The sequence below is a fragment of the Anomaloglossus baeobatrachus genome, chromosome 4 (genome assembly GCF_048569485.1).
Source record: "Anomaloglossus baeobatrachus isolate aAnoBae1 chromosome 4, aAnoBae1.hap1, whole genome shotgun sequence".
Lineage (NCBI taxonomy): Eukaryota > Metazoa > Chordata > Amphibia > Anura > Aromobatidae > Anomaloglossus > Anomaloglossus baeobatrachus.
In genome coordinates this window covers 526,705,884-526,733,696 of record NC_134356.1, presented here as the reverse complement: position 1 = coordinate 526,733,696, position 27,813 = coordinate 526,705,884, and the positions used below count along the sequence as shown (strand labels likewise).

Genomic DNA, 27,813 nt, shown 5'->3' with positions numbered 1-27,813 from the left:
GTATATAAATGATTTATTTATCTTGTATAAAAATATTACAGAAGATTAATCATCAATCATGTACATTTTTGTACAGATAGTCATTTTGTGTCCGAAGAATGCAATTAAAAAAAAATCCAAAATTTAGAATACAAAGTACAGTATATATTTCACAAAACTGGAATGTTCCTTATTACAGGGTAGATGAACTACAAGTAGAATCATTGTGACTATGAAAGACTATGACAGTACCACCCTAATACACTGAACAGGACAATGCAGCGCCAGTCTGCAACCTAAAATGCTTCTTAATAAAAGGAAAGATCTATGCCATCAAAGACTGCAATCATGCAAAAGAAGTGTAGCTCTAAATATCACTGCCTAGGACATGTATTCTGTACTATATGGATATAGCCATAGTCTAGAACACTGATAGGCACACAAGTCAGACTGAAATTAAACATCTTTACACACGAAACACATAAAGGAGCATATGTTTATATACAGGGCCAAGGGTGGGCTTACACTAGCATATCGGATCCGATGCAACAGCATGTGATATACTAACGACACTTGACTCAGACTCTGCAGAGTGTCATCTACTGGGCTCAAATTCTCTCACATATGAGAATCAGAGAAAAGGTGAGCAGAAGATGGAGAGATTCATTTCTCCATCTTCTCCATTGCCTTTCTCTGCGTATATCGGACTGTACTGATGACATCCGAGTGCACTCCGATGTTTCACTCGCATCCATGGACTTATATGGGGTCGTGTGGTCGGAGATATGCTGACAATCGCAGCATCCAGTAACTGTTTTCCCATGCCGATCGGCATGAGAGAAAAAAAAAAACAAAACTTGCAGATCTGCTCTGCCTCATTGACTAACATTGGTCCGAGTGCAATGTGAGATTTTCTTGCATTGCACTTGTCAGATTTAAATGCTAATGTGAGCAAACCCAAACACTGATGAACAGCGAATATGAAGGATCAGTGCAGTGAATGACCACACCTGTAGTGCCAGGAGCAATATGGCAGGCAAGGCAACACGTAGTGTCATGCTTCAGAAGTTATATAGAAAGAAAATAACCCATCAATTAAATGCTTGCTTGACTTCTTCCGTCTGGAGATCTGGGTCATATTTTAGATCTGTGCTCAACCAGCAGCCAGGAATTTAATCATCCTGTAAAATAAATGACAAAGATTAGACTAAAGGCATCATCCCATCAAGAAAACATGTTCTTTTGGCACCAAGCTGGTGGACGTATCTGATGGCCGCCATGAAATATTCCAAATCCCCTGCACAAGCCGCAAGCCATGACTTCTCCATACAAAATCACCTGTTTGCCAGGATCAGGAACTGAGACAACCACTTAAAGGGAATATATTATAAAAAAATGACCTATTGTTTAAAGGGATTCTGCCAGCTCAAAATGACTGTTCAGTCCAAGTACAGGCGCTCGTGCATCATGGCAGGGCCAATCATCTATATCCACCGCCTCCCTGCTTGTTTCCCCTCTGTGTCCATACTTCTCTGGCTCTATGAAGCCAAAGCCATCAATCAAAAAGAAGGGAAGGAATAGAAGGAAAACAAGCAAGTGGAAAGCTGCTTTATATGTTTGGCCACACGATGATGTGCTGAGCGAATGTATATAGACTGAACAGTCCTTTTGTGCTGGCAGATTTCATTCAAATCAGGTTTTCCTTTTACATGTTTTTATTTTTTCCCTCTATATCATGATTTGTATTAAAAAAAAAACCAAAAAACTAAATTAGTAATCTTTGCAGTTTTCACATTGACTACTGGGGCCTTTTTAGGCCGGTTTCAGATGTCCGTGTTTAATCAGGTACCAGTCACACGCATGGTTATGGTCATACGTGTGTTACTCGTGTGTCACGCATGTGTCACACGTGTGACATCAGTGTGCGCATACACGTGACACGTACCGGGTAAAACACGTGTATCTGTAATGAAAATATGTTCTATATTTACCTGTATCCAGCAATGCTGTCTCCGGCTCTGCTGCGTCCCTCTCCTGATCCCTGCTCATTATTTTCATTGATTATTCACTGCCTGAGGATCTGAAAGCCAGAGCATCGCGGGGACAGGCTGGGTACAGCAAAGCCGAGGACAGCACCGCCGGAGACATCGCCGGTGACAGGTGAGTATACAGCAGTTTGTGCAGTGACATCCAGGGACTCATCAGGGTTCCCAATGAACTCTCATGAACCCCTGGAAGTCACCATCGTGACACTCGCTGTAACGCAGTTGTCGCAGGGGTGTCATCAAGAGGTCATCAGAGTTCATTGGGAAATCCGATGACCTCCTGGACATCCCTGCACACACTGCTGGCAGGATACTCACCTGTCACTAGCGATGTCCCAGCAATGCTGTCCTCGGTGGTGCTGTCTCCTGCGCTGTCACCACGATGCCCCTGCTCCCAGCGGTGAATAATCAATGAAAATAATTAGTCAGGAGCGGGAGGCAGCAGAACTAGAGACAGCATCGCTGGAACAGGCAAATATAGAAAATCTTTTTATTTAAAAACCCGTGTTTTCTCCGGTACGTGTCACACTGATGTCACACGGATCACATCAATGTGCGGTCCGTATGACATCCGTGCTGCTGGAGAAAAAAACGGGCATGTCTCCATGTGAAATAGCAGGGCCACACAGTCCATGTGAAAACACGGCCGTGTAAGAGTACACAATAGGGTAACATGGGTACGTGTGACATCCGTGTTAAAAACGGATGTCACACGTACCTAAAACACGGACGTCTGAAACCAGCCTTAGACTCATACTTCCTGTCCTTTCAGGAAGAGCTTTCAGTGGGCTCATTATCATCAGAGGCAGTGGATTCCAATAACAGGTAATACTTCTATAAACAGCTGATTATATGGGATCCACCAACCACAATATTCAATGTCACTATCCTTTCTTCCTTCACAATGACTTTTGCACCCTCACGTTAGATATTTTAATAGAAAAAGATAGGGTGTGAGCCGGTCTATTGCTGATAATGTACATGTAGATTTTATAAAACAAGAGGGAGTAAAAAAACATATCCCCTTTGGCAAGTGTAAAAATTGCAACATTTCTATTTTTTATTTTTAATACAGATCATGATATGGGGACAAAGCCTGCCAATATGGTTTACAAACTGCATTTAAAACAAAAAGCAGATCTACACAATAGGTCATTTTTTGACGACTCCTTTCCTATATGATCACGTCCATCTGCATTAATAAGAAGGGTGTCATCAGCTAAACTTAACGATTATTCATAAATCTTGTCACTAGTTTCTGATTATGTTCCTTTTTTCACACTTACTAGCAACACAAATATTGTGTAGGTGTAAGGGGTTGAAAAGGGAACCTGTCAGGTGCAATATGCACCCATGACCACGAGCAGTACTGGGTGCATATTGCTAATCCCTGCCTACCTGTCCCTGTATACACTAGCACACATAAACATATATGTTTAGAAAAAGTATTTCTAAAGTTTGTTTCTTATATGCTAATGAGGCCAGTGGCTAGTCGCAAGGGCATGAGTTCCCTTGGCTAGCCGTCCCACATAGCATGTTAGCACGCCCCTGTGGGTGTACTAACATGCTAATGAATGCGCAGCTTAACCGCACATACCTCACTGTTCATGGCGGCCGGCGGAGGATGGATGAGCACTGCGCATAATCCAGAGTACCCTGGACTTCCGATCATGCCTACAAAATTGATGCCGGGTGTAAGCTTCCCGACTTCAGTGAGGTATGGTGCGCATGATGGAAGTCCCGGGGACTCTGGATTATGCGTAGTGCACATCCATCCTCCACCTGCCACCATCAAGACTGATGTATGTGCGGCGTCGCTGCGCATTCATTAGCATGTTAGTACGCCCACAGGGATGTGATAACATTCTAAGGGGGCCAACTAGCCAAGGGAACTCACGCCCTTGTGACTAGTCGTGGGCCTCATTAGCATATAATAAACGATCTTTAGAAATACTTTTTCTAAAGATCCTGTTATCTATGCTAGTGTATACAGGGATAGTTAGGCAGGGATTAGCAATATACACCCAGAACTGCTCGTGGCTCTGAATGCATTTTGCACCTGACAGGTTCCCTTTAACAAACATAACATTCAGCAAGACTGTCACACTAGCCTTGATATATGTCCCACCGAGCCGCTTCATACATTTGTCTACCCACAATAATAATAAATGGCCGATGACATGCACAAGCTTAGAGCTCTGTGCTAGAAGGCAGATACTGGAACTTCTCACAGTGAAAGAAAGGAAATATTGTAGCGTTAAAAGTAAAAATATGATTTAAGAATTTGACAAAAAAATGAAAAACAAACATTGAGAATAACAGCATTGGCTTGCATGGTCGCTGATAGGGAGTGGTTAAAGCTCAGGTACCTTACATGTCATAGTGGTTGTGTCAAAAGGGGGTCACAGGACCAAGGACCAAATTCATTACGACTGGAGTTATGCCCGAAGTCTTAAAGAAGGCACCGCTGCAGTAAGATGCACCCAATTCAGTTATGTTACTCCAGTCCGGAGCTAGTATACCTTTCTGGCGTCATTTCTGCCAATAAAAGGCTTCACCACACCTCTTAGGCACTGCTGGGTGGGGTTAGCAAAGAAATTACATAAAAAAAAAATTATGCAACTTCAAATTGCATAAACATTTTGCGGCATTTCAAGCTGTTTTAGGTTATAAATCTTGTCACAAGAACTTGACGAATCAGGCCCTAAAAGGTAGATCGTCTTTTTCAGTAGGATCCGGACACGGAAACCGCTGATCAGAGGTGATCAAAAGAATAAACCTAGGCATTTTTAAGTAAAAACGACTTGTTTTACTTATATTGAATATAGCCCCCTTGTGCTGGCACTTGTCCCCCAGTGATGCCACATGTCCCCCATTGATGGCACATGTCCCCCTGTGCTGCCCATTGCCCCCTATGTGTGATATGGCCCCCTATGGATGGCACACGTCCCCCTGTGTTTGATATGGCCCCCTATGGATGGCACACGTCCCCCTGTGTTTGATATGGCCCCCTATGGATGGCACACGACCCCCTGTGTTAGATATGGCCCCCTATGGATGGCACACGACCCCCTGTGTTAGATATGGCCCCCATGCTGCTGCCCATAGTAAAACAAAAACCTCTTTAATTACCTTCTCCAGCGCTGTCCTCCCTCGTGTCTCCCTCTGTGCTGCTGAGCTCCTGCACTTCCAGGTTCTCGGTGCCGGTCATGTGATCGGCACAGCAGAGTGACATAATCTCTGCGTGCCTGATCACAGCGGCAGCAGGGAGACACCGGGAGATCAGCGCTGGAGGAGGAAAGTAGTTTTTTATTTTACTATGGGCAGCAAAATGGGGGCCACATCTAACATAGGGGGGGCGCATGTGCCATCAAAGCGGGGCGCAGGCACATATAATATGCGCCGCTCCCCCAGCCCATCACCGCGGTGCAGTTTCAGCACCACGGTGATGGACAGCGGCAGTGCATATTATATGAGCGGGAGCAGGAGATCTCCCGCTGCCTCCTGCAGCCTTCACTAGCCCCCAGCACCGCTCCAGAGCTGCCCTCGCCTCCCCTGGCCCCTGCAGTATATAATACCGTGTAAGACACCCCCGATAGTAAGACGTAATGAGGGTTTTGGGGGGGGTCGGCTAATGTAAGACGTACCCCGAAAGTAAGACGTAGTAAAAATTTATTTATTTTCTTCTTTCCAGTACAGTTACAGCGGCCGAGCGCTCAGCTGAGAGCCCTGACATGCCTGCGGCAAAGCGCTCAGCTGAGCACCCTAACATGCCGGCGGCCGAGCGCTCAGCAGAGCGCACTGACATGCCGCATGTGACAGCTCTCAGCTGAGAGCCCTGACATGCCGGCGGCAAAGCGCTCAGCTGAGCGCCCTGACATGCCGACGGCAAAGCGCTCAGCTGAGCGCCCCGACATGCCGGCGGCAAAGCGCTCAGCTGAGAGCTGACACATGCCGGCGGTCTGGCGCTCAGCTGAACGCTCGGCTACCGAGAAATGTTGAAATGTTGCAGTAATGTTGTCCGTGGTCCATCAGGACCATGGACAACATACAAAATCACGCAGCCTCAGTGCCCTCATGTGCAGCCGCTGGTGGTTAAGTTTCCTTAACTTGCGGTACACTTAGGGCGCAATCGCGGCAAGTCCCCATACGGTACATTGCATGGAGACTTGCTGCGATTGCTGTGGGATTTTTTCCAATATAAGACATACCCCGAAAGCAAGACATAGTGGCACTTTTCGGGGTAAAAAGAAAGTAAGACACGGTCTTACTTTCGGGGAAACACGGTAGTATATTCTGTATATATGCAGTATATTCGGATTATAAGACGCACCCCCTACTTTCCCCCAAACTTTGGGGGAATAAAAGTGCGTCTTATAAAGCGAAAAATACGGTATGTTCTAATTATTTACCCCTATCGGGCTTACATGATGGTATATACATTCGAGCCTGTCCATGCATCGGAGACTAGTGTTTTCCATGGTGTGTGAGACTAGGGAGATCAGGGTCAGTCATGAGGGATAGCCACAGAGGAATGGGCGCATCACACTGCTAACTAGGGTGCTAAACCTCCATTGTTAGGGTAAATTCCCGACATTAAAAACAGCTGGCCCATGTACATTTATGTCCTTATTTATGGACTTTTCTCTGATACTTACCAATTTCTAACACAAATTGTTTATGTGTAATTGTTTGTTGGTTGTGTCCTTTGTAGATCTTCCTTAGGTGTTTAATAATTAACTTAGATATTTTTAATATTTTATGCTGCATTCACATTAATTTTCTACACACACACACACACACACACACACACACACACACACACACACACACACTATACTATACTATACACATATATATATATTATATATAAATAACACATATATACACCTTCTCTGTAGCACAAAAGACGCTTCAGGAAAAATAAGACGCCAGAGTTCCCTGAAGTGCCTCCTGTCTGGAAAAATGTGGTGGGTTTACAGAAATGTCAAAGACATTGTGGGCATAATCCTAAGGGTGCTTTCACACTTGCGTTGTGTCTGATTCGCCAGGTCCATTGCTGTGTCAAAACGATGCATCCGTCAATTTTAATTTTTGTGTTGCTTATGGACCCAACGGATGCGTTATTCCGCAGGAATCAGTCAGCGGCACTACCGCCCCCATCATCACCGCACACACGCAGGCACTACCGCCCCCATCATCACCGCACACGCGCCGGCACTACCGCCCCCATCATCACCGCACACGCGCCGGCACTACCGCCCCCATCATCACCGCACACGCGCCGGCACTACCGCCCCCATCATCACCGCACACGCGCCGGCACTACCGCCCCCATCATCACCGCACACGCGCCGGCACTACCGCCCCCATCATCACCGCACACGCGCCGGCACTACCGCCCCCATCATCACCGCACACGCGCCGGCACTACCGCCCCCATCATCACCGCACACGCGCCGGCACTACCGCCCCCATCATCACCGCACACACGCCGGCACTACTGCCCCCATCATCACCGCACACACGCCGGCACTACCGCCCCCATCATCACCGCACACACGCCGTGTGACCTCTGTGGATTACGTCAGACCTGGAGGGGTATTTGGGGATGTAAGTAGTGAAAGAGGGTGGGTTTTTTTGTCTTTTATTTCAAACAAAGGATTTTTTGGGTGTATGATTATTTACTTTTACTACAGATTAATCATGGGGGATGTCTCAGACGCCTGCCATGATTAACCTAGGACTTACTGGCAGCTATGGGCAGCCATTAACTCCTTATTACTCCGATTACCACCGCACCAGGGCAATTCGGGATGAGCCAGGTAGAGTCCCGGAACTGTCGAATCTAATGGATGTGGCAATTCCAGGAGGCTGCTAGCTGATATTTTTAGGCTGGGGGCTCCCCATAACGTGGGGCTCCCCATCCTAACAATACCAACCTTCAGCCGTGTGGCTTTATCTTGGCTGGTATCAAAATTGGGAAGGACCGCACACCGTTTTTTTAAATTATTTATTGTACTGCACAATATAGACCCGCCCACCGGCGGCTGTGATTGGTTGCAGTGAGACAGCTGTCACTCAGCGTGGGGGCGCGTCTGACTGCAACCAATCATAGGCGAAAGTGGGCGGAGGAAGCAGTGCACACGAGATGGAATCATGAGCGGCCGGCATTTTCAAAAGCAGGAGAAGCCACCAGAGCAGTGTGACAGCTGTGTAGCGCCACGCCGGTGATCGGTGAGTATGAGAGAGGGGGTGAGAGGGAGAGACATACTGACAGAGAGAGAGGAGACCAACCTACAGAGAGAGAGAGAGAGAGACCGACCGAGAGAGAGAGAGAGAGAGAGAGACCAGGAGTGATTTTAAACGATTTAGATCATTCTGCTGGACATGCTGAGCATGCTCAGTAGAACGTGATGGGATCCGCCACTATAGACAATCATTAGACACCTTGGCGGATTCCAACGCTCAGTCAAAATAACGACTCAGCGTCGGACAGCGGATGCAACGCAGACACTTGCGTCACAGTGCATCGGCAATACAAGTAAGTCTATGGAGAATAGCGCTGTCCGTTAACGGACTGCGCTATTTTCCATAGCTGCGGATTGCGATAAACGCAAGTGTGAAAGCACCCTAAGAGATCTGTAGGATTTTTTTTTTGTACACACTACAACTGATAACGCTGTTTTTACCACCATGGGGCTGAGTACCGAGCGTACTTATGCACAGCGAAAAGATTAACTCGTACACTGATCTCTAGTACTGCATCCAGCACTTGTTGACCCACATAAGATTTTGTTACCACCATTGCATATTAAGTTGGACCTAATGAACTTTGTAAAGGCAATGGTTAAAAAAATGCACAAGCATTGATGTAGCTCATGGATAAATTTCCGAGATTCAGTGAAGCAAAGATAAAGGAAGGAGTCTTTGTTTGATCTCAGATTCGTAAGCTTCTTTAAGATGAGGAGCTTTTCTGTTTGTTGCAGAGCAAGGATATGGCTGCATGGGTAGCATTCGCAATTTTGGTAACTAATTTTGGGGAAAACTCAAGAGTAAAGATGAGCGAACCCCAAGGTTCGGTGTTTCGTCCAAATACGGACTTTACACAAAAAACAGAGTTCGGAGTCGGCGTTCAGGTGCTTTACGTTCTGGCTCTCATAGACTTGCATTGCGAGCTTGTGAAGTAACTTTTGACTTCTGTCAAGTCAGAAGAAGTTACACTCACAATATGGCACTGAGGAGCCGGAGCAGCGTCGGTAAAAGGTGAAGCCATTGGAAGGCGAGTATATGACAGGGGACTTAGATTTAAAGTGCTGAACAAAAAACAAACAAGAAAAGAAACCACAGGAGCGGTGCTTTAAGAGAATTAGAATGTGTTGCTTTCAAACTATTTGTACTGAATGTACTGCTCTTTCTGTACATACGCATTGTGTGATCTCAGTCAACCTCACTACGTGTCACAGTGAGGGGATAGCTGTTGTTCAATGATATATCAGAATCTCAGGACAGACTCCCAACCCAGATAGGGTCTACTGCCCTCACAGTTGCAATAATCGTTTTATCTATAAAATATATATATTTTATAATATTCAGGATTAAACAGTGCCTTTAACTGAATCCTCTTGCACATTGTTGTATCACAGCTATAAATATACATACATATACACATATACATACTGCATCTCTGTAAGCCTATAATTTCACTCCAACAACTATGCCACGTTCCATCTAGGGCCGTATCCAGGACTATTGCTACCATGTCATTCAGCGGTTTGTCAACTGTTCATGGTTTTATGATACATATATCAGACATCTTATGAGTCAGTGATGTAAATTTTCATTTAGAAAGTGGCCTAGCCCTTTAAAAATATATTGGTTATTGGAATGGTATCCTATTTTCATACCCATTCATCATCTTCAGCTCCATCACCTTGACCACGAGACTCAGTTGTGGGCTCAGCACTGCGAGATTTATTGGCCATTATGTTGTCTGTCCATGAAGCTCCAGTCTGAGAATCCCCAGCAAAATTACATTTTGTCACCGTTCCAGTGTCAAGTTTTGCCAAGGAAACTGAAAGAGAAAATCCATTACTTAAAGCTGTCTTGGGCAACATTATTGCAGAAAGGAGATGAACACTACTATTATAACACTAACAGCACCTGAATAAGGCTGTGTGCACACACTGAGTTTTTTGTTGCAGATTTGATGCCGTTTATTATCCAAATCTGCATGTCTATACTAATCCCAGCAAAGTCAAAGAGAATTCTGAAATGGTGTGCGCATATTGCTTCTTTTTTCCTGCAGTTTTGGGTGCAGAAAAAAAAAAAATCTGCAGCATGTCAATTGTTGGTGCATTTTTCCTAAGGTTTTTTTTTAGCCCTTCAAGGCATTGATTTAACAAAAAAACATATGGCAATAAAACTCAACAAAAACGCGTGCGTTTTTTGGTGAATTTTTATGCCACAAGGTGCTTTTTTGGTGCAGAAAATACCTGCAAATAATCTTGAGTGAGCGCACATACCCTAACATGGCTAACAAACTGCCACCTACAGCCTAAATCGAGAAAACTGTTCTCTAATTATAGGGAACCTGTCAGGTGCAATATGTGCCCAGAGCCACGAGCAGTTCTGGGTGCATATTGCTAATCTCTGCCTAACCGCCCCTGTATCTAGTAACATAGATAAAGAGATCTCTATAGAAAGTATTCATAAAGATCGTTTATGATATACTAATGAGCCCAGGGACCAGTCACAAGGGTGTTAGCTCCTGCTCTCATTCCGCCCTCTTAGCATGTTAGTACACACACAAGGGAAAGGGTCTGCTAACATGCTATTCAATGCAGCATCACCAGAAGTGATAAGCGTACTTGTGTCCGCTGTGACCGCTCCTCTGAATACCCGGCACTTCTGGTCATGCAGTATGAAGCCAAGTGTACGTGTCCCGGTTTCAGAAAGGTCTAGTGCACATGACCGGAAGTGCCAGGACTTCGGATTGGCGGTGACAGCGGACACAGGTACGCTCATCTCCACTGGTGACGCTGCATTGAATATTCTTATAATAATTATAATAATAATAATAATAATAATAATAAATAATATTGAATAGCATGTTAGTACACCACTGTGGGCGTGCTAACATGCTAGAGGTCGGAATGAGAGCAGGAACTAACGCCCTTGCGAGTAGTCCCCACGCTCATTAGCATATGATAATAGATCTTTAGAAATACTTTTTCTAAAGATTTCTTTATCTATGCTAGTGTATACAGGGACGGTTAGGCAGGGGTTAGCAATATACACCCAGAACTTCTCGTGGTTCTGGGTACATATTGCACCTGACAGGTTCCCTTTAACCCTAGAACGCGCAAGCAATTCAATCTACCATAGAAAACAAATGACCTAACAGGCCTGCGAGGCCCCAGGGATGCGTTCTAGGGTTAAGGCTGCTTTCACACATCCAGTTTTTGCTGAGTGGCACAATACGGCACTTTGCAGAAAAAAACGCAACGGGTTTTTTTTGCCGCCAGTTGCTTTTTTTCCCGCATAGACTTGCATTAGCGCCGTATTGTGCCGCATGGCCTTGCGTTGCATCCGTTTTTTGCCGGATGCGGCATATTTAGCCCATGCGGCCGGATGGAACGTTGCCTGGCACGTTTTTTTTGTGCGGCGGAAAAAAACGCATAGCGCCGGATCCGGCGCGATTTACAATGCAAGCCTATGGACGCCGGATGCGGCATCCTGCGTCAAAAACCGCATCCGGCCGCCGGATGCGGTTTTTTGCACTGCGCATGCTCAGTATCAAGCCGCATCAAAAAACGGACGGGCCACATGGAAAAACTTATGCAACGAATCCGTTTCTTTCGCCGCATCCGTTGCATAGGTTTTGAAGCCGGATTGAGCCGCACTGCAAAAAACGGATGTGTGAAAGCAGCCTAAGTAACATTTTATGTTGTGCTGTTCCAATGAAGACAATAGGCTGGGCAAGATTCTCCATTACGCGAGAAAGACCGATGTATTACTAATTATAGGTAGCTCTCTGGGGAAAAAAAAGTGTCAGGTCCTCAGTCTGAGTGACAAAGGTCATGCACATGAGAAAGAGAGAACATTGAGTATTCTATCCAAACTGAAGAGGTTTGTGAGACTTGATACATCATAAGGTCATGTAATTACAGCAGCCTCTGCACAAACCCAAGCAGATACTGCAGTGCAGTGTGTGACAGTTGTGACTATAGGGGGCTAGCAGAGTGGGGAGAGGAGTATAATATGAGCTAGAAAGCTTGGAGTAACACCAGTGACTCAAGACCCAACAGAGGTACTGTATATGAGGAACTACAAGCACTGACATCTTTAATTTTTTACTGTTGGTACACTTAAAGAATTCCAGCAAAATTTACACAAAACTCACTATGTTTAAATATCTAACAGTATCTCAATAACAAAGGAGAATTCAATAACTTAAAGAACATGGAATAGCATTTTGTCTGCAACAGCTGTACAGTATGGCGTTAGTATACAGAACACAGCTATATATGATGAAGCTGATGGGTCAGGATTTATACAGTAGAGCCAATAAAAGAGCAGTTAAAGCAAAGAGAATCTAAGCTGTCGGAGACGTTTGGGAAATGCTTCTATATACAGTATTCTGTATTATTAGGGTTATGACCTTACATATAAATGGTCCATCTCCCAAGGTTTTCACTCGAAGCTGTTCACCAAGCTCAAGTTCGGTCTTCTCCATTTCAGCTTCTGGCAGCCAAAATGCAAAGCTATCTTTGGGGGTAAACCTCAGACTGATCTTCATCAACTCCTCCTTGTTAATAAGACGTTTCAGCTCCTCTGTTTGGAGTCTGTCTGTTTCACCTTTTGCTTCCACCTCTAGTGAAGAAAGTATAGTTATTAATGGAAACCATTGTGACACCTCATTTCAATACAGGAGAAGATTTAGGGTGCGTGCTCACGATTAGTGTTTGCAGCGTTTGGATGTAGCATGCTTCAGCTGCGTCCAAAACGCTGCATTGTACAGTACAGGCACAGTGGATGGGATTTCTAGAAATCTCGTGCCCACTGTCTTTTTTCCGCAGCAAACACTGATCTGCGGTGCGTCTTTCCAGACCGCAGCATGTCAATTGTTTGCTCCGGAATTGTATGCGTCCTCCGTAGGGAGAGCACAAGCGAGAGACCGCAGCGCACCGAACCCTGATCATGGGCACATTTAGGTACGGTCTCCTGCGGTCTCCTGCAGAGGAGTCTCGCGGCCCCACAGGTCAGGACCCACTGTGTCCAGGACACAGCGAGTCCTGATCGTGGGCACATACCCTTAGATCATGGAGATCTCTGCGTTCTAATATGTTGAGAAAATCTGTTCATGTAGTCAGACACAAGTAGTGTATATGAACTCTGCATATTCTGAATTTATAGCTCTGATTTTGTAGCCAAAAATATGAATTTCTATGCAAAATTTTGTAAAAATGTTAGACCACAGAACTCACATCCTGCATAAATCTCTCACATGTTCAGAAAATGTTAAAGTATTAGGATATGTTCACACCATTTTGCTGCCTTTTTTCCCACACAGAAAATGCAAACACCAGGCAATTCCTCAATAGCTGTTTTTTTAATTCGGCCGCTGATGGACTTGAGTGCTCAAGTGACTATATGATTATTTTTATATTAAAAGAAGGGCTATAGCATTTAACAAACGCTTGTCCACTGGTCCACTGAACTAGATATTAAAATGTTAATGGCTTATGCAAATTTGTAAAGGGTATTTCTTAAGTTGATCTCTGGACAGCAGTGAGCATAAGGGAAGATGTCTAACATAGTGATGGGCAGACCCAGACTGTAAAAGTCCAGACCCGAGCGGATTTAAAGGTACCCAAGTGCCGGGCCCGGAATTCTTAGATAATACCTTCTGAGTTAATTGAGGTCCCCCTGTGATCAGGTTACCTGCGATCACAGGTGGAGGGCCATGGGAACCTCTAGCTGTGCCCACAACTTACCTAAGTGACGTCACCGCTTCAGTCTCTGCCTGAAGCGGACAGCGGGTGGTCATTGTTCCATGATTGCGCGCTGTGACTTCAGATGTAGCAGACCTGCAATCATCGTGGGACCTCGTGTGGATTACGCCTAACCTGCAGGGGTGTTTTGGGCGTTAATAAAGTGGTGAAAGAGGATGTTTTTTGTATTTTATTTCAAATAAAGGATATATTCGGTGTTTCTGTTTATTTGTTTTCATCTACAGATTAGTAATGTGGGGGGTCTGATAGATGCCCCCCATTACTAATCTAGGGCTTAGCGGCAGCTGTGAGCTGCGATTAACCCCTTATTACCCCGATTACCACCATACCACCACACCAGGGCAATCAGGAAGAGTCGGTATCAAAATTTTCTTCTTATTTTGATACACAGCCATGATAAGGGTACGGCTGGCGGCTGTAGCCGCTGGCTTTATCTGTGCTGGGTATCACAATACGGGGGGACCGTACGCCAAATATTTTATTTCCTTTATACCACGATAGACGCACACAGCGCCTGTGATTGGAAACAGTCAACTAACACACTGCCACTCGGGGTGGGGACGTGTCTGACTACAACCAATCACAGGCATCAGTGGGTGGGGAAAGTAGGTTTACAAGTCCTTTACACTAGGTCTCCTGCTGATAAAGAAAGTGATTTCATTAAAGCTACAGCAAACAGCTCAGTAAGTGACACATCGCTGGAATTAGGGTCTCTATCTCCACATTATGCTGCGCTTAGATTAGTTGGCAAAAATCTGGTGACAGATTCCCTTTTGGCTAAGTTCCCACAAAGAGTATTTGGTTGATGTTACAGATTTTCTACACCATTTCTGCCTCTATTAGCTAAATTAGACTACTTACAAATTTTCATTGCATTTTTGACACAGAGGTTTTTTCTCTCTTTTTAGCCAGTCCTATTTTAAATAAAGCTGCTTTCTTTTGATATTTCATGTTACATGGCTCTGACAAAACTGTATTGATACAGTCATGTGTGGATTACTTGATCTTTAGTTACGTTCAACATATGCATTTCTTACCTGTGGATTTCCGCTTCTAATGCAATTCTATAGGGGAATTGAAACTGTAAGACGCTGTGTTTTTTTGCTAAGTGAAAACACACAGCAGAGTTAAAAATTCAACAAAATTTCATGGAGGAAACTTAAATTTAACATGAAAGTCTAGTCTTAGTTAAAGGGATTGTTCTGTGTTGTGAATCAGAAGCACACAGCTCTGCTGCCTCCCGCCTTCCTTCTTGCCGGGGAGTGATGCACTCCTGCTTAACAGTTCAGACTGGCAACTTTGTCCGCCACTTGCCAGGACTGTGCTTTCCCCAATACTATATACGGCCGCTTTACTTCTGCAGCATCGGAGAAACGCAGGGGAATTGTAGCTAATCAGATCCAATTATCCACAGAGAAGCTTGTAAGTGTTAAAGTCCTTGCCTAGGAGAACAGCCATCATTGATAGCCAGGTGTGACAGCCATTGACTTATGCGGGCGTCACACGGTACAATCTATCGTGGGATTGCACGAGCGATCGTACCCGCCCCCGTCGTTTGTGCGTCACGGGCAATTAGTTGCCCGTGGCTCACAAAGTCGTTAAACCCCCGTCACACGTACTTACCTCCCGGACGACCTCGCTGTGGGCGGCGAACGTCCACTTCCTGAAGGGGGAGGGACGTTCGGCGTCACAGCGACGTCACACAGCGGCCGGCCAATAGAAGCGGGACGTAAACATCCCGCCCACCTCCTTCCTTTCGCATTGCCGCCGGGACGCAGGTAAGCTGTGTTCATCGTTCCCGGGGTATCACACGGAGCAATGTGTGCTACCCCGGGTACGATGAACAACCAGCGCAAAGTAGAATAAACGATTTTTTAAAAATGAGCGACGTGTAAAGATGCGCGATTCGTAACCGATTTGCGATCATTTACAGACGCTCGTAGGTGTCACACAGGATAACGTCGCAAACGATGCCGGATGTGCGTCAAGAAAACCGTGACCCCAACGACATATTGCACGACTGATCGTCTCATGTGACGCCCGCATTAGGCAAGGAGTAGGGCTGGGCGGACCTGGACTGTAAAATTCCATATCCACGCGGGTTTTAAAGATGCCAGGGTGTTTGATCTGGATTCGGCACTCGAGAAATTAAAAAAAAAAAATAAAAGGAAAAATAAAGAAAACAAGAATGAAGCGAGCGCTTCATACTTAGTCTCCATCATGGCGGCACACTGCTTCCAGGACGCGCATTCACTTCCTGTGCCGCGCATTATCTCATTGCATACACATGGCATTCCCCGCCCATCGGCCGTCCTGTTGTCTGTGATTGGTTGCAGTCAGACACACCCCCAGCCTGTGTAACCGCATCTGCCTGCAGTCACTGACAGACGCTGTATGCGGGTCAGTACTGAGGTATAAAATTAAATAAAACAATTGTTGCACGGTCCCTCCCGGTATTCTAATACCTAGCACAGATAAAGCCGACTGCTACAGCCCCAGCCCTGCGCTTATCTTGGCTGTGTATCAAAATAAGAGGAACCGGATGCACTTTTTTTTTTTTTATTTAAATAAATTAACAAATTAATTCATTAAATTAAATTTAAAAAATTACGTGCGCCCCCCCCCCAATTTTCATACCCAGCCATGATAAAGCCAGCTGGGGGCTGGTATTCTCAGTCAGGGGAGATCCAGCCTAAAAATATCAGCATCTAGCCGCCCAGAATTGTCACATCCATTAAATTCGACTAGCCCAAAGCTGTACCAGCTCTTCCAGATTGCCCTGATGCGGTGGCAATCGGGGTAATAAGGGGTTAATAACCCACAGCTGCTACCAAACCCCAAATTAGTGATGGCACAGGCGTCTATGAGACACCCGCATCACTAATCTTTAAGTGAACATAAATAAACAAACACAGACATCGAAAAAATCCTTTATTTGAAATAAAAGACAAAAATCACCCTCTTTTACCACTTCATTAACCCCAAAACACACTTGCAGGTCCAAAGTAATCCACACCAGATCCCACGGCGATTCAGCTCTGCTACATTTGAATCTCACTGAGTGCCATAGAACATGACCGCACGCTGTGAGTGCAGACACACAATGACTGAGCCAAGATGAGTGATGGTTATTTGCGGTCACAGCTGGAGATTCCCACGGTCCTACACCTGTAAAAGCAGACCTCAGTAAAGTCAGTGACCTCAGCTCAGGTGAAACCAGCATCTCCTGGCAGAAAAACACAGGGGTTTTTTAGCCAAGAGATATAGAGTTGGTGCTGAAAATTTTACATCATATTCCTGCACCCAATCTACACCTCCTGGCAAAAATCCACGCTTTTTTTATGCTTTTTTTTCCTCGCGTTTTTTGCCGCGGTATTCTGCCAGGTGGTGTACATTTGGTGCTGAAGTCGTCTGCACCAGATCTCAGCACCAAGTTTGCACCTCCTGGCAGAATAAAAAACAAAACTTTTTTTGCATTTTTTGTCCAAGAGATGCAAATTTGGTGTTGAAGTTTTTACACCTGATTCCTTCACCCAATCTACACCTCCTGACAGAAAACCGTGGCAAAAAAAACAAGTTTTTTTGCCAGGAGGTGTAGATCGGGTGCAATAATATGGTGTAAAAATGTCATTACTAAATTTGCATCAATTGGCCCACAAATGCAAAAAAAAAAAAAAAACATTTTTCTGCCAGGAGCTGCAAGTTTGGTGCTGAAATCTGGTGTAGACAATTTCAGCACCAAATGTACACTTCCTGACAGAAAACTGTGACAAAGGTTACCTGCTGTTACAGGTGAAAGACCGTGGGAACTTCCAGCTGTGACCGCAAATGACCTGAGTGATGTCACCGCTCATTGCGCAGCTCATTCATTTTCTGTACTCACAGCAGGCAGTCTTGTTTTATGGCGTTTGCTGTGACTTGGATGTAGCAGAGCTGAATCGCCGTGGGATCTCGTGTGGATTACTTCGGACCTACAGGGGTGTTTGGGGGGTTAATAAAGTGGTGAAAGAGGGTGGGTTTTGTATTTTATTCCAAAATAAAGGATTTTTTTTCTGTGTTTGCGTTTATTTACTTTCATTTACAGTTTAGTGATGCAGGTGTCCCATGGACGCTTGTGCCATCACTAATCTGGGGTTTAGTAGCACCTGTGGGCTGTTATTAACCCCTTATTACCCCAATTGCCACTGCACCAGGGCAATCGGGAAGAGGCGGTAAAGCATCGGGATTGTGGCATCTAATAGATGTGGCAATTCCGGGAGGCTTGAGGCTGATATTTTTAGGCTGGGTCTCTCCAGCCTGAGAATACCAGCCCTCAGCTGGCTTTATCATGGCTGGGTATCAAAATGGAGGCTGGGACGGCACATCGTTTTTTAAAATTATTTAAATTAAAAAAAAGCTGCATGCGGTTCCTCTTATTTTGATACACAGCCAAGATAACCGCAGGGCTGGGGCTGTAGCTGTGGGCCTTATCTGTGCTGGGTATCAGAATACCAGGGGAACCCTGCACAAATTGTTTTATTTATTTATTTATTTTTATACTTAGGTATTGAGGGCAGATGCTAGAATGTATTGGGGTTCTTCCAGGTATAACGTCATTTCAACACACCCGCTATCACATTACAGGAGCGTGTTCAAAATACCATCCGATGTTTTCAGCCAGAATAAACATTTTTCTAACTCCACGTGGGCATGGAGCTGGTTATAATAAAAGCAGGGATCTGGGGGTGAGACCCCCAGATAGGAGGAGTGCAGGGGGTGGCAAAGCTCCCCCTTGCATGATTATGGCGGACGAGAGGAAACATCACCACGCCCATTAACCTGGAATGAACACATATATTCTAGGCTCACGGTGGATGCTAGAGTGTATGTGCTCCTCTAGTTACGCTGCTTTCCCCGCCCACTGGCTGTCCTGGCACCTGTGATTGGATGCAGTCAGCTGACACGCTGCCACTCAGGGTGGGGACGTGTCTGTCTGTGCATCTGACTGTAATCAGCAGCACAGGCAGCGAGTGAGAGGCCTGGGAGCAGCGTACAGCCATGCTGGAGCGTTGGTATGTCCACGGTGTGCTCTCCCATTCCTCTATCCCTTTTACCACTATTTTTAATCTCCGGATTCTGCACTCCATAGACTTATATGGGGGCGGAATCCGGACCAGATCGGTTTGTTTTTTTTTGTTTTGTTTTTTTTTAAAGTGAGCAGGTTCCCGCCATTTGTGTTTTTGCGAGTCCACTCAGCTCTAGCAAAGAGCCTTTAAAGAATAGACTAAAAATCCTTTAATTCTTGAGAACGTAGAGGATTTTTAACAAGTAAATTTCAAAGTTGTTTCTACAAGCACTTTTTGCAATTTTCAACATTTATATAGATTAAACTAAAACCTTTAAGCTATCTTAGTGACTTTCCTTTATCACATTTTAATAGAATGAATATTAGGTATGTTTTATAGTATTTTTTTTACACATATAGTCACAATATAAAGTCTATAGCGCTATAATATGTGTGTAATACCTACTGTAAGAAGACATGAGATAGCCAGTGTTCACCTTCTTCGTGTCACTAAAGTTAGGCTCAATTTCGTTCCCTTTACTGTCAAACTTCCTCCGATGTATCGTGCTTGGATTCATGTAGAGAATGTACCATCGTTCCTATTATACCAGAATACAAGAAGATATATAAAACACAGACATAAAAGCTAGATCAGGAATAAAATGACATAAAAAACTGCAATCTTTTGATCACAAGTGCTGAACATAATGCCACGTGATATATAAAACTAACGGGTTAGAAAGGAGTTTGCCTAGAAACATCTTGTTGGCTGTGGATTTCCAAAACAATCCCCTTTTTGTTTCCTTTAAACTGAGGTTTATTTGTCAAAGAGATCATAATAAGACTTTGTTCCCCAGCTCTGAGCCTGTGTTTTTATCCCAGAACACAGACTATAGCCTTGCGCTTGTGGTTAGCTTGATCTCTGTCTCACTAGCCAGGACCGCCATCATTCATCTCTGCTTGGTATCATGGCCACAGCTGCGGGACTTGGCCAACACATACAAGTAAAAGGGTGGAGAAGAGGGAAGTTTGTGTGCCAATCATGCCGCCGTGAGCGCGACAAGCGAAATGTAGGGATGAGTGACTGCACCCCTGAACAAGGCCGGGTACACAAGTGCCCGAGATTAATAATTTATTTTTTTATTTTTTTTTTTTTTCAGACAGCACTAACTGTTACTTATAATAAAAGCCTAAAGACTAAGCACATTATTAGGAGCCTGAGGAAATGCTCCTATTACATTAAAGGGAAAAATTCTCACTTGGCGGATTACCTTAATACATATAGAAATAATAAAAATAAAAAAAAGGACCATGTCAAGTGAGTGAACTCCAGAAAATAGACAGGTGATTGCATGTAAGCAGCAGAATTGATCTTCCGCGCTCAGCGGCACAGTATTCACCGTGCAGTTTACAAACTCATGTAGATGTCATTGTACAGCTAAAAATCAATGAAACATACTGACGCCTGACTGCAAGACATCAGAAATATGAAGACGATGAGTAAACCTAGCCTCCTTAGCGCAATCTATACACCTGACTCCTGTCCGTATTAATCATTATTGCAGCTGCACACTGAGCAAACAACCTTTGTATGGAATTCTAGGCATTCAGAGGCGCTTATAGCGGAACCCCATACACGAAAATGTGCCCTATAACCCCACCTATCCAGGAGTATGGAAGTAGAGCCGTGTGTGTACTACACAGGCTGTACATAGAAAACAACAAAAAAACTCCTGATGGAGAATCCAAAGTAGTTATGTAACGCTTCTAAATAAATTACCGAATTATAACTAGATTTACAGGATTTCTGAAATCATCAATGTTTATACTCAGGATCTGCAATGTGAGTGTAGACAGGGTTAATACTGCACCAGTGGATGGAGTCATGTGAAATCCATCCATGGGCATACACTAGGTGGTTGAACATGCTATTATGGACCCTCATGGTGAAGTCAGAAAAAGTGACAATTGCAGTCAGTAAAAAGGTCTTAAAGGAATCTGTCAGCCGGATTTCACACCGCAGCTTTTACAAAGACAAGTCCAGTAATACCATTACATGAACCGGCTGTTCCTGCGTTACTGACAAATTAGGGCTTGAATTGATATGCAAATGAGGCTGAAGTGCTATGATAGATCTGGAGCCTCTGCCTCCTTGTGCTTGATAGACGACACCTTTGCTGGAAGTCACTTACTTAGGCTGCTTTCACACATCCGTTTTTCACCGTCAGACACAATCCGGCGAAAAACGGATCCGTCGCATCAGTTTTTTCCATGCGATCCATTTTTTGACGGATCCGTTGTGATACTGAGCATGCTCAGTTAAAAAAAATAACGGATTCGTCGTTGGATTCCGTCATATGCCGGATGACGACGGATCCGGCGCCCATAGACTTCCATTATACAACATGCCAGATGGCGCCGGCGTGGTCTGTTTTTTTGCCGGAGACAAAAAATGCTCATGCGGTGTCCTTTCCAGCAGCCAGACGAAGAAATTTAGCCGGATCCAGCAGAGGCAGCGTGCAATGCAAGGCCATCCGGCACAATCCGGCGCTAATACAAGTCTATGGGGAATAAAACGGATCCAACGCCAGAGCCACTTTATCTGCAATTCGCTGGATTGAACCTGACCGCGAAAAACGGATGTGTGAAAGCAGCCTAACTGAAGAGCGGTTATCAATCTGCATGACGTCGGCAGTGATACCCTGTTGACAGAGCAGAGCGAAAGAGAAAAAGCCGATCTGTCGACATGACGTTACTGGAATCAGTGACCGCTCTGAGAGGGCAGAGATCGGTGCCAGGCAGAGCAAGTAAGTAGTCAAAAACTACCTGCCTGTATGTTCTTAAGCCCATTCGGAAAAATAAACGAAGTCCCAGATAACCACTTTGAAGGGAACCTGTCTTAATCTCTGACTGTCACCAAGAATCCTTCCTTTTAATAAGGTGTTTTGTGTGATTACGAAAGGTACCGTCACACATAACGAGATCGCTAGCGAGATCGCTGCTGAGTCACGGTTACACAGTAGCGATCCCGTTAGCGATCTCGTTATGTGTGACATCTATCAGAGATCAGGCCCCTGCTGTGAGATCTCTAGTCGTTGCAGAATGGTCCAGGCCATTTTCTTCAAAGGCGATGTCCTGCTGGGCAGGATGCATCGCTGTGTTTCACACTGTGTGACAGGGTCACAGTGACTGCTGAGATCGTTATACAGGTCGCTACTGCGACCTGTATCGTTACTGTGTCGTTGGTAAGATCTGACTGTGTGACATCTCACCTGCGACCTCCCAGCGACTTACCAGCGATCTCTATCAGGTCGCATCGTTTTCGGGATCGCTGGTAAGTCGTTGTGTGTGACTGGGCCTTTAGGCTGCTGGGTTTAACCGGCAGTGAATGTAAACTGTCAATCATGCCCAGGGAGGCGTGCTTAGAAGATCAGAGGTCAGTGCAGGGGAAGAGACGCCCTTAGGCTATGTGCGCACTAGGTGTTTTTACCCGCGGATTTACCCGCGGTTTTGCTGCGGAAATTTCTTGAGAAATGTTTGAAATCTTTCTGCAGACATTTCCCAGGAAAACCTATGGGGAAAAAAAATAGCTGTGCGCACACTGCGTTTTTATCTCAAGACAATTCTTTGTGAAGATTTTCTTGAGAAAATTTCTTGAGAAAATGTGCATGTCACTTCTTTTCCGCAGGTACCTGCGGTATTTCACTCCATTCACTGTAATGTAATCGCGAAATTCCGGGGGTATACCGCAGGTAGCAAATGATGTGCGATATACCCCCGGTATAGCCGCGATTTACCTGCGGTAATGTTCATCGCTGCCTGCGGTTTTTCAGGGAGTGATGTCATTATGCCAGAAGAGGAAGCGGAGCAGAGTAAATACAGACGTCACACTCCCTGGACGCCGCACAGAAGCACTTCCGTGTGACCTCCAGGTGTCCGAGCAGTCTGTGTCCCGCTCCGGCCCCGCGGCTGCCCGCCCTGCAGTGTCAGTGTCTGCCCGCAGTATCAGAAGCTTGTCACGCTGCAGCGCAGGCAGACACTGACACACAGCAGTGCGTGCAGCCGCGGGGTTGACGGGCGCTGCTGTCAGGAGGTGAAATGAGATCATTACCTGTTGTGACGATCTCCTGCCTCCTGATGTCACCGCTGTCACTGCCGTCTATGCCCGCGGCCCGAGAATGTCACTAGCGGTGACGTCACGGGCTCTTGCGATACTGCTGAGAACGCGGCGGGCATAGAAGGCAGTGACAGCGCTGATGGCAGGACTGCAGGAGATCATCACAGCAGGTAATGATCTCATCTAACCTCCTGATGGCAGCCCTCGTCATCCCCTGCAGTGACCTGGGCTGACCTATTGATGTTAGCTCAGGTCACTGCATTACTCTCCCAGCCAATGGGGAACCTTCTGTTCTTCATTGACTGGGACAGTAACTATGGTATGGATCCTTGTGGGACCCCCCCCCCCTTATTGGATTACGCCGGACCTGGATTTGATTGTTCTTGTCAATAAATTGGTGAAAGAGGGAATGTGGGGAGTGTTTTTTCAAATAAAACTTTTTTGTTGTCTATTTTTTATTTCTTACTGACTGGGTTGGTGATGTCGGGTATCTGATAGACGCGTGACATCACTAACCCCAGGGCTTGATGCCAGGTGACATTACACATCTGGCATCAACCCCATATATTACCCCGTTTGTTACCGCACCAGGGCAACGGGATGAGTTGGGGCGAAGCGCCAGGATTGGCACGTCTAATGGATGCGCCACTTCTGGGGCGGTTGCAGCCTGCTATTTTTAGGCTGGGGAGTGTCCAATAACAGTGGACCTCCCTAGTCTGAGAATATCAGACCCCAGCTGTCCGCTTTACCTTGGCTGGTGATCCAATTTGGGGGGGGACCCCACGTTTTTTTGTTTTAAATTATTTATTTAATGTAAAATAACAGCGTTGGGGTGCCCTCTGTTTTGGATTACCAGCCAAGGTGAAGCTGCCAGCTGTGGTCTGCAGGCTGCAGCCGTCTGCTTTACCCTAGCTGGCTACAAAAGATGGTGGGACCTCACGTAATTTTTTTTTTTAATTATTTATTTATTTTTTGGCTAAATACAAGGCTAGGCACCCTTTAGTGCCACATGAAAGTCACTAAAGGGTGCCAGCTTAGAATATGCAGGGGGTGGGACATTATATAGGTCTTTCTCATCTATCTATCTATCCATTTTTCCCTCTATCCATTATCTATCGATTATCTATTATCTATATTATTTATTGCAGTTCAGCATAAAAAAAATGCAGGGACCAACCTGCAGAAAAACCGCGGCAAAATCACGGCAAAAACGAATGCTTTTTTCCTGCGGTTTTGGTGCGTTTTTTTACCGCAGGTGCGGTAATCTTCAACTCCCAGAAGTTTCTCAAGAAATTTTCTTGAGAAAAATCACTTTCTAGTGCACACATAGCCTTACCCTATTGGGAAATGAGATTCTGCAGGATAAAACTTCAAACATAGAGTGTATTTAAATGACATAAAACACTTGTTTGGATTAAAGGAATCTGCACTCATAATGCTATAAGTGGTGACAGTCTGATAGGTTCCCTTTAATAAACTGCTCACCTTCTTCCCATTGATGTCTGTGATAGTATGGCGAGAGTAATCCACTAGTGTCCCTTCCAGAAGAATGCCGGGTCCACTACAAGACAAAATTACAGTGTGATGATAATACACAACTGATCTACATCCTCCAAATATGTAACAATTCGTTCTACAGCTAAAGTGTCAGATAAATCCGATGAGGCGTCCAATGTACATTGGGTTTCAATATGCCTGTGTGGCCAAAGAGAATGCTGGTAGTAGTGGATATTGCCTCTCTGTATGGCACGAAATGTGCACGCTTGGCTGATGTGAGCGCTCATATGTATGGGGATACAGCAGCATTTGGATAACGGCTATCTGTGTATTTACATACACTGTATATCTGCACACTGCGGCTAATGACTATGTGACTCTTTGGCTATATGCGCACGCTGCATGTTTTTCTGAGTTTATCTTTTTTCCTGTGGTCACGGAAAACGCAGCTTGTGGCCGAAAAAACGCATGATGTTTTGCCACGTTTTTGTTATTGCATTTTTTAAAGGAGAAACAAAATATGATAGGATAATTGATAGACAGCTAGAATAAATAGAACATATAGAATAGATAATAACAGAACAGATAGAAAGAAATAACAGAATAACTCAATAAAGTGATAGCTAGCTTGGACAGCTGTTTTTTAATTATTTTTTGGTAAAAAAAAAAAATGATGTGGGTTGCACCCCCCCCCCCATGTTTCATATCCAGCACAGGAACAGCAGCAGCTCCAGGCTCAACCCTCATCTGTCTGCTGCATCTTGGCTGGTTATGAAGAATAGAGGGGATCCCAAACTTTTTGTAAATTATTTGATTAAAAAAAAATATTACTTTGAGTTCCCCCCCATTTTTCTAAAACCAGCCAAAGTACAGCAGGCAACTGGGGGCTGATATTAGGGTGGAAAGGGCCATGGTTATTTGGCCCTTTCCAACCTAACATTAGCAGCCTGCAGCCGCCCCAGAAGTGGCGCATCCATTAGATGCACCAATTCTGGCGCTGGACCGACTCTTCCCATTGCCCTGGCAATCGGGGTAATAAGGAGTTAATAGCAGCCTTAGCTGTCACTAAGTGTCTACGAGACCCCATCACTAATCTGTAAGTGAAACTAAAACACAAATACCCAAAAAATCCTTTATGTGAAATAAAAGCACCCTCTTTCACCACTTTATTAACACCAAGAACACCCCTGCAGGTCTGATGTAATCCACACGAAGTCCCACGACGCTTCCAGCTCTGCTACATCTGAATTTACACAGAGCGGCCATAGAACATGATTGACCGCTGTGAGGTTCAGGCAGCGACTGAAGTGAGCCAAGCGATCAGTGGTGACATCACTCAGGTGATTTGTGGTCACAGGTGGAGGACTCAGTCTCTGCTTGAACCTCACAGCGGGCAGTCATGCTCTATGGCGCTTGCTGGGAGCTTCAGATGTAATAGTCCTGGAAGTGTTGTGGGACCTCGTGTGCATTACGTCAGACCTGCAGGGGTGTTTTTGGAGTTAATAAAGTTGTGATAGAGGATGCTTTTCTAGTCTTTTATTAGAAACAAAGGATTATTTCAGTGTTTGTGTTTATTTCTTTTCACTTACAGATTAGTGATGGAGGGTGTCCCAGATGATTCCCATTACTAATCTAGGGCTTAGTGGCAGCTGTTGGCTGACAGTAACTCCTTATGAGGCCAGGGCCACATGGGGCACTAGTACAATCCTTGCATGACACTCGGCTCCCGCTGGCAGCACAGCAGAGCTGAGTGTCATGCTAGTATCCATGTGACTGAGGTCCGACTGTGTGAGCGGACCTCAGCTGCGGGGGGCGGGCCGGCACGGAGGAGGGGAGGGAGGGATTTTCTCCCTCTCTCCTCTGTAGCCGGCTATTGCGATTCTCACGGTACACCAATGTACTGCGAGTGCAGTGCGATTTTTCTCTCGCCCCATTCACTTGAATGGGTGCGAGAGAAGAGAGTCTTGCATTACACCCGCAGCATGCTGTGATTGTTTTCTCGGTCCGATTAGGGCTGAGAAAATAATCGCTCATGTGCGCTGACACACAGGCTAGAATTGATGCGAGTGAAATGCGATGTTTTATCGCACTCCACTCGCACCGATTTTCTCGCCGTGTGGCTTAGGCTTTACCCCTATTCCCACCGCACCAGGGAAATTGGGAATAGCCGGGTAAAGTGTTGGGACTGTCTCATCTAATGGATGCAGCAATTCCAAACAGCTACAGGTTGATATTTTTAGGCTGGGGTGCCCAATAACTATGGGTATCCCCATCCTGCTAAAAAAAAAAAAGGCCTGCATACATCACTTTGCAATTTTTTTGTCACTTTGTCATGTGGTATTCATTGCAATGTTTTTGCACCAAGTTCTAAATGGCGCTCAGTTCATAAATTTCGCACAAACTCAAAACTGGTCTTTTCCAGATGTTTTAAGTCATTTGGTGTCTTCACAGCAGTTTTGGGCGATCCCATCAGAATGGGCCGAGCCGGGTACGAGCCCGGGCAGAGTGTGGCTACAACCATCCCCCAAGTTTTGGAAAACTCGCTGTTTTTCCGGTGAGGTGCACACCACTGGTAATATCGCCATACTGATTGTGCAAGAATCCGTCATTGGAAGGCGCACGCTGCACAATCTTCACCAAAATGAAGCCGGGAACATTTATGACTAAAAATTGTGGCTTGTCCAAGTTATAAATGAGGCACCAGAAGAGAACATCTGCAGACACTAAACCCACCCACAGGGGCGAACTACAAAGAGAAGGCAGGTGAGCGCATAGAACAGCCTCCAAAACGCTCCAAGTGACCATGGCGCAAATAAATCCATCACACCTCACAAGAAACTGACGCATTATAGGCCCCAACAGCTGAGCGCCCATCCCCCGCCCTGCACCGCCCATACCTGTGATAGGCGGCCGGCTGCCAGGCCCCGGACACCCGCTCATCGTGCACCGGCTTGTTCTGCAGGGCACTATCGTGATAGATCCTGCTCATCGTGACAGCAGCTCAGGACTGAGACAGACTGCGGTCAGAGGCCGGAGGAAGCAGATCCCGGGCGGGTGTGGAGGTGACAGGAGCCGGATGTGCACAGCACATTACCACTGGTGTACACCCCGTGT

General features: G+C 45.4%; 1 protein-coding gene across 1 annotated transcript; it reads right to left on the bottom strand.

Annotated features, from left to right (window-relative positions):
* ARPIN (actin related protein 2/3 complex inhibitor) lies at positions 1 to 27,813 on the bottom strand. Its single transcript, XM_075345911.1, has 6 exons — positions 27,597 to 27,813; positions 24,688 to 24,763; positions 19,552 to 19,684; positions 12,693 to 12,899; positions 9,932 to 10,098; positions 1 to 1,160 (listed from the first exon to the last, which is right to left on the bottom strand). Exons 1-6 carry the CDS (start codon positions 27,686 to 27,688, stop codon positions 1,152 to 1,154), a joined length of 684 nt encoding a protein of 227 aa, XP_075202026.1. The 5' UTR covers positions 27,689 to 27,813; the 3' UTR covers positions 1 to 1,151.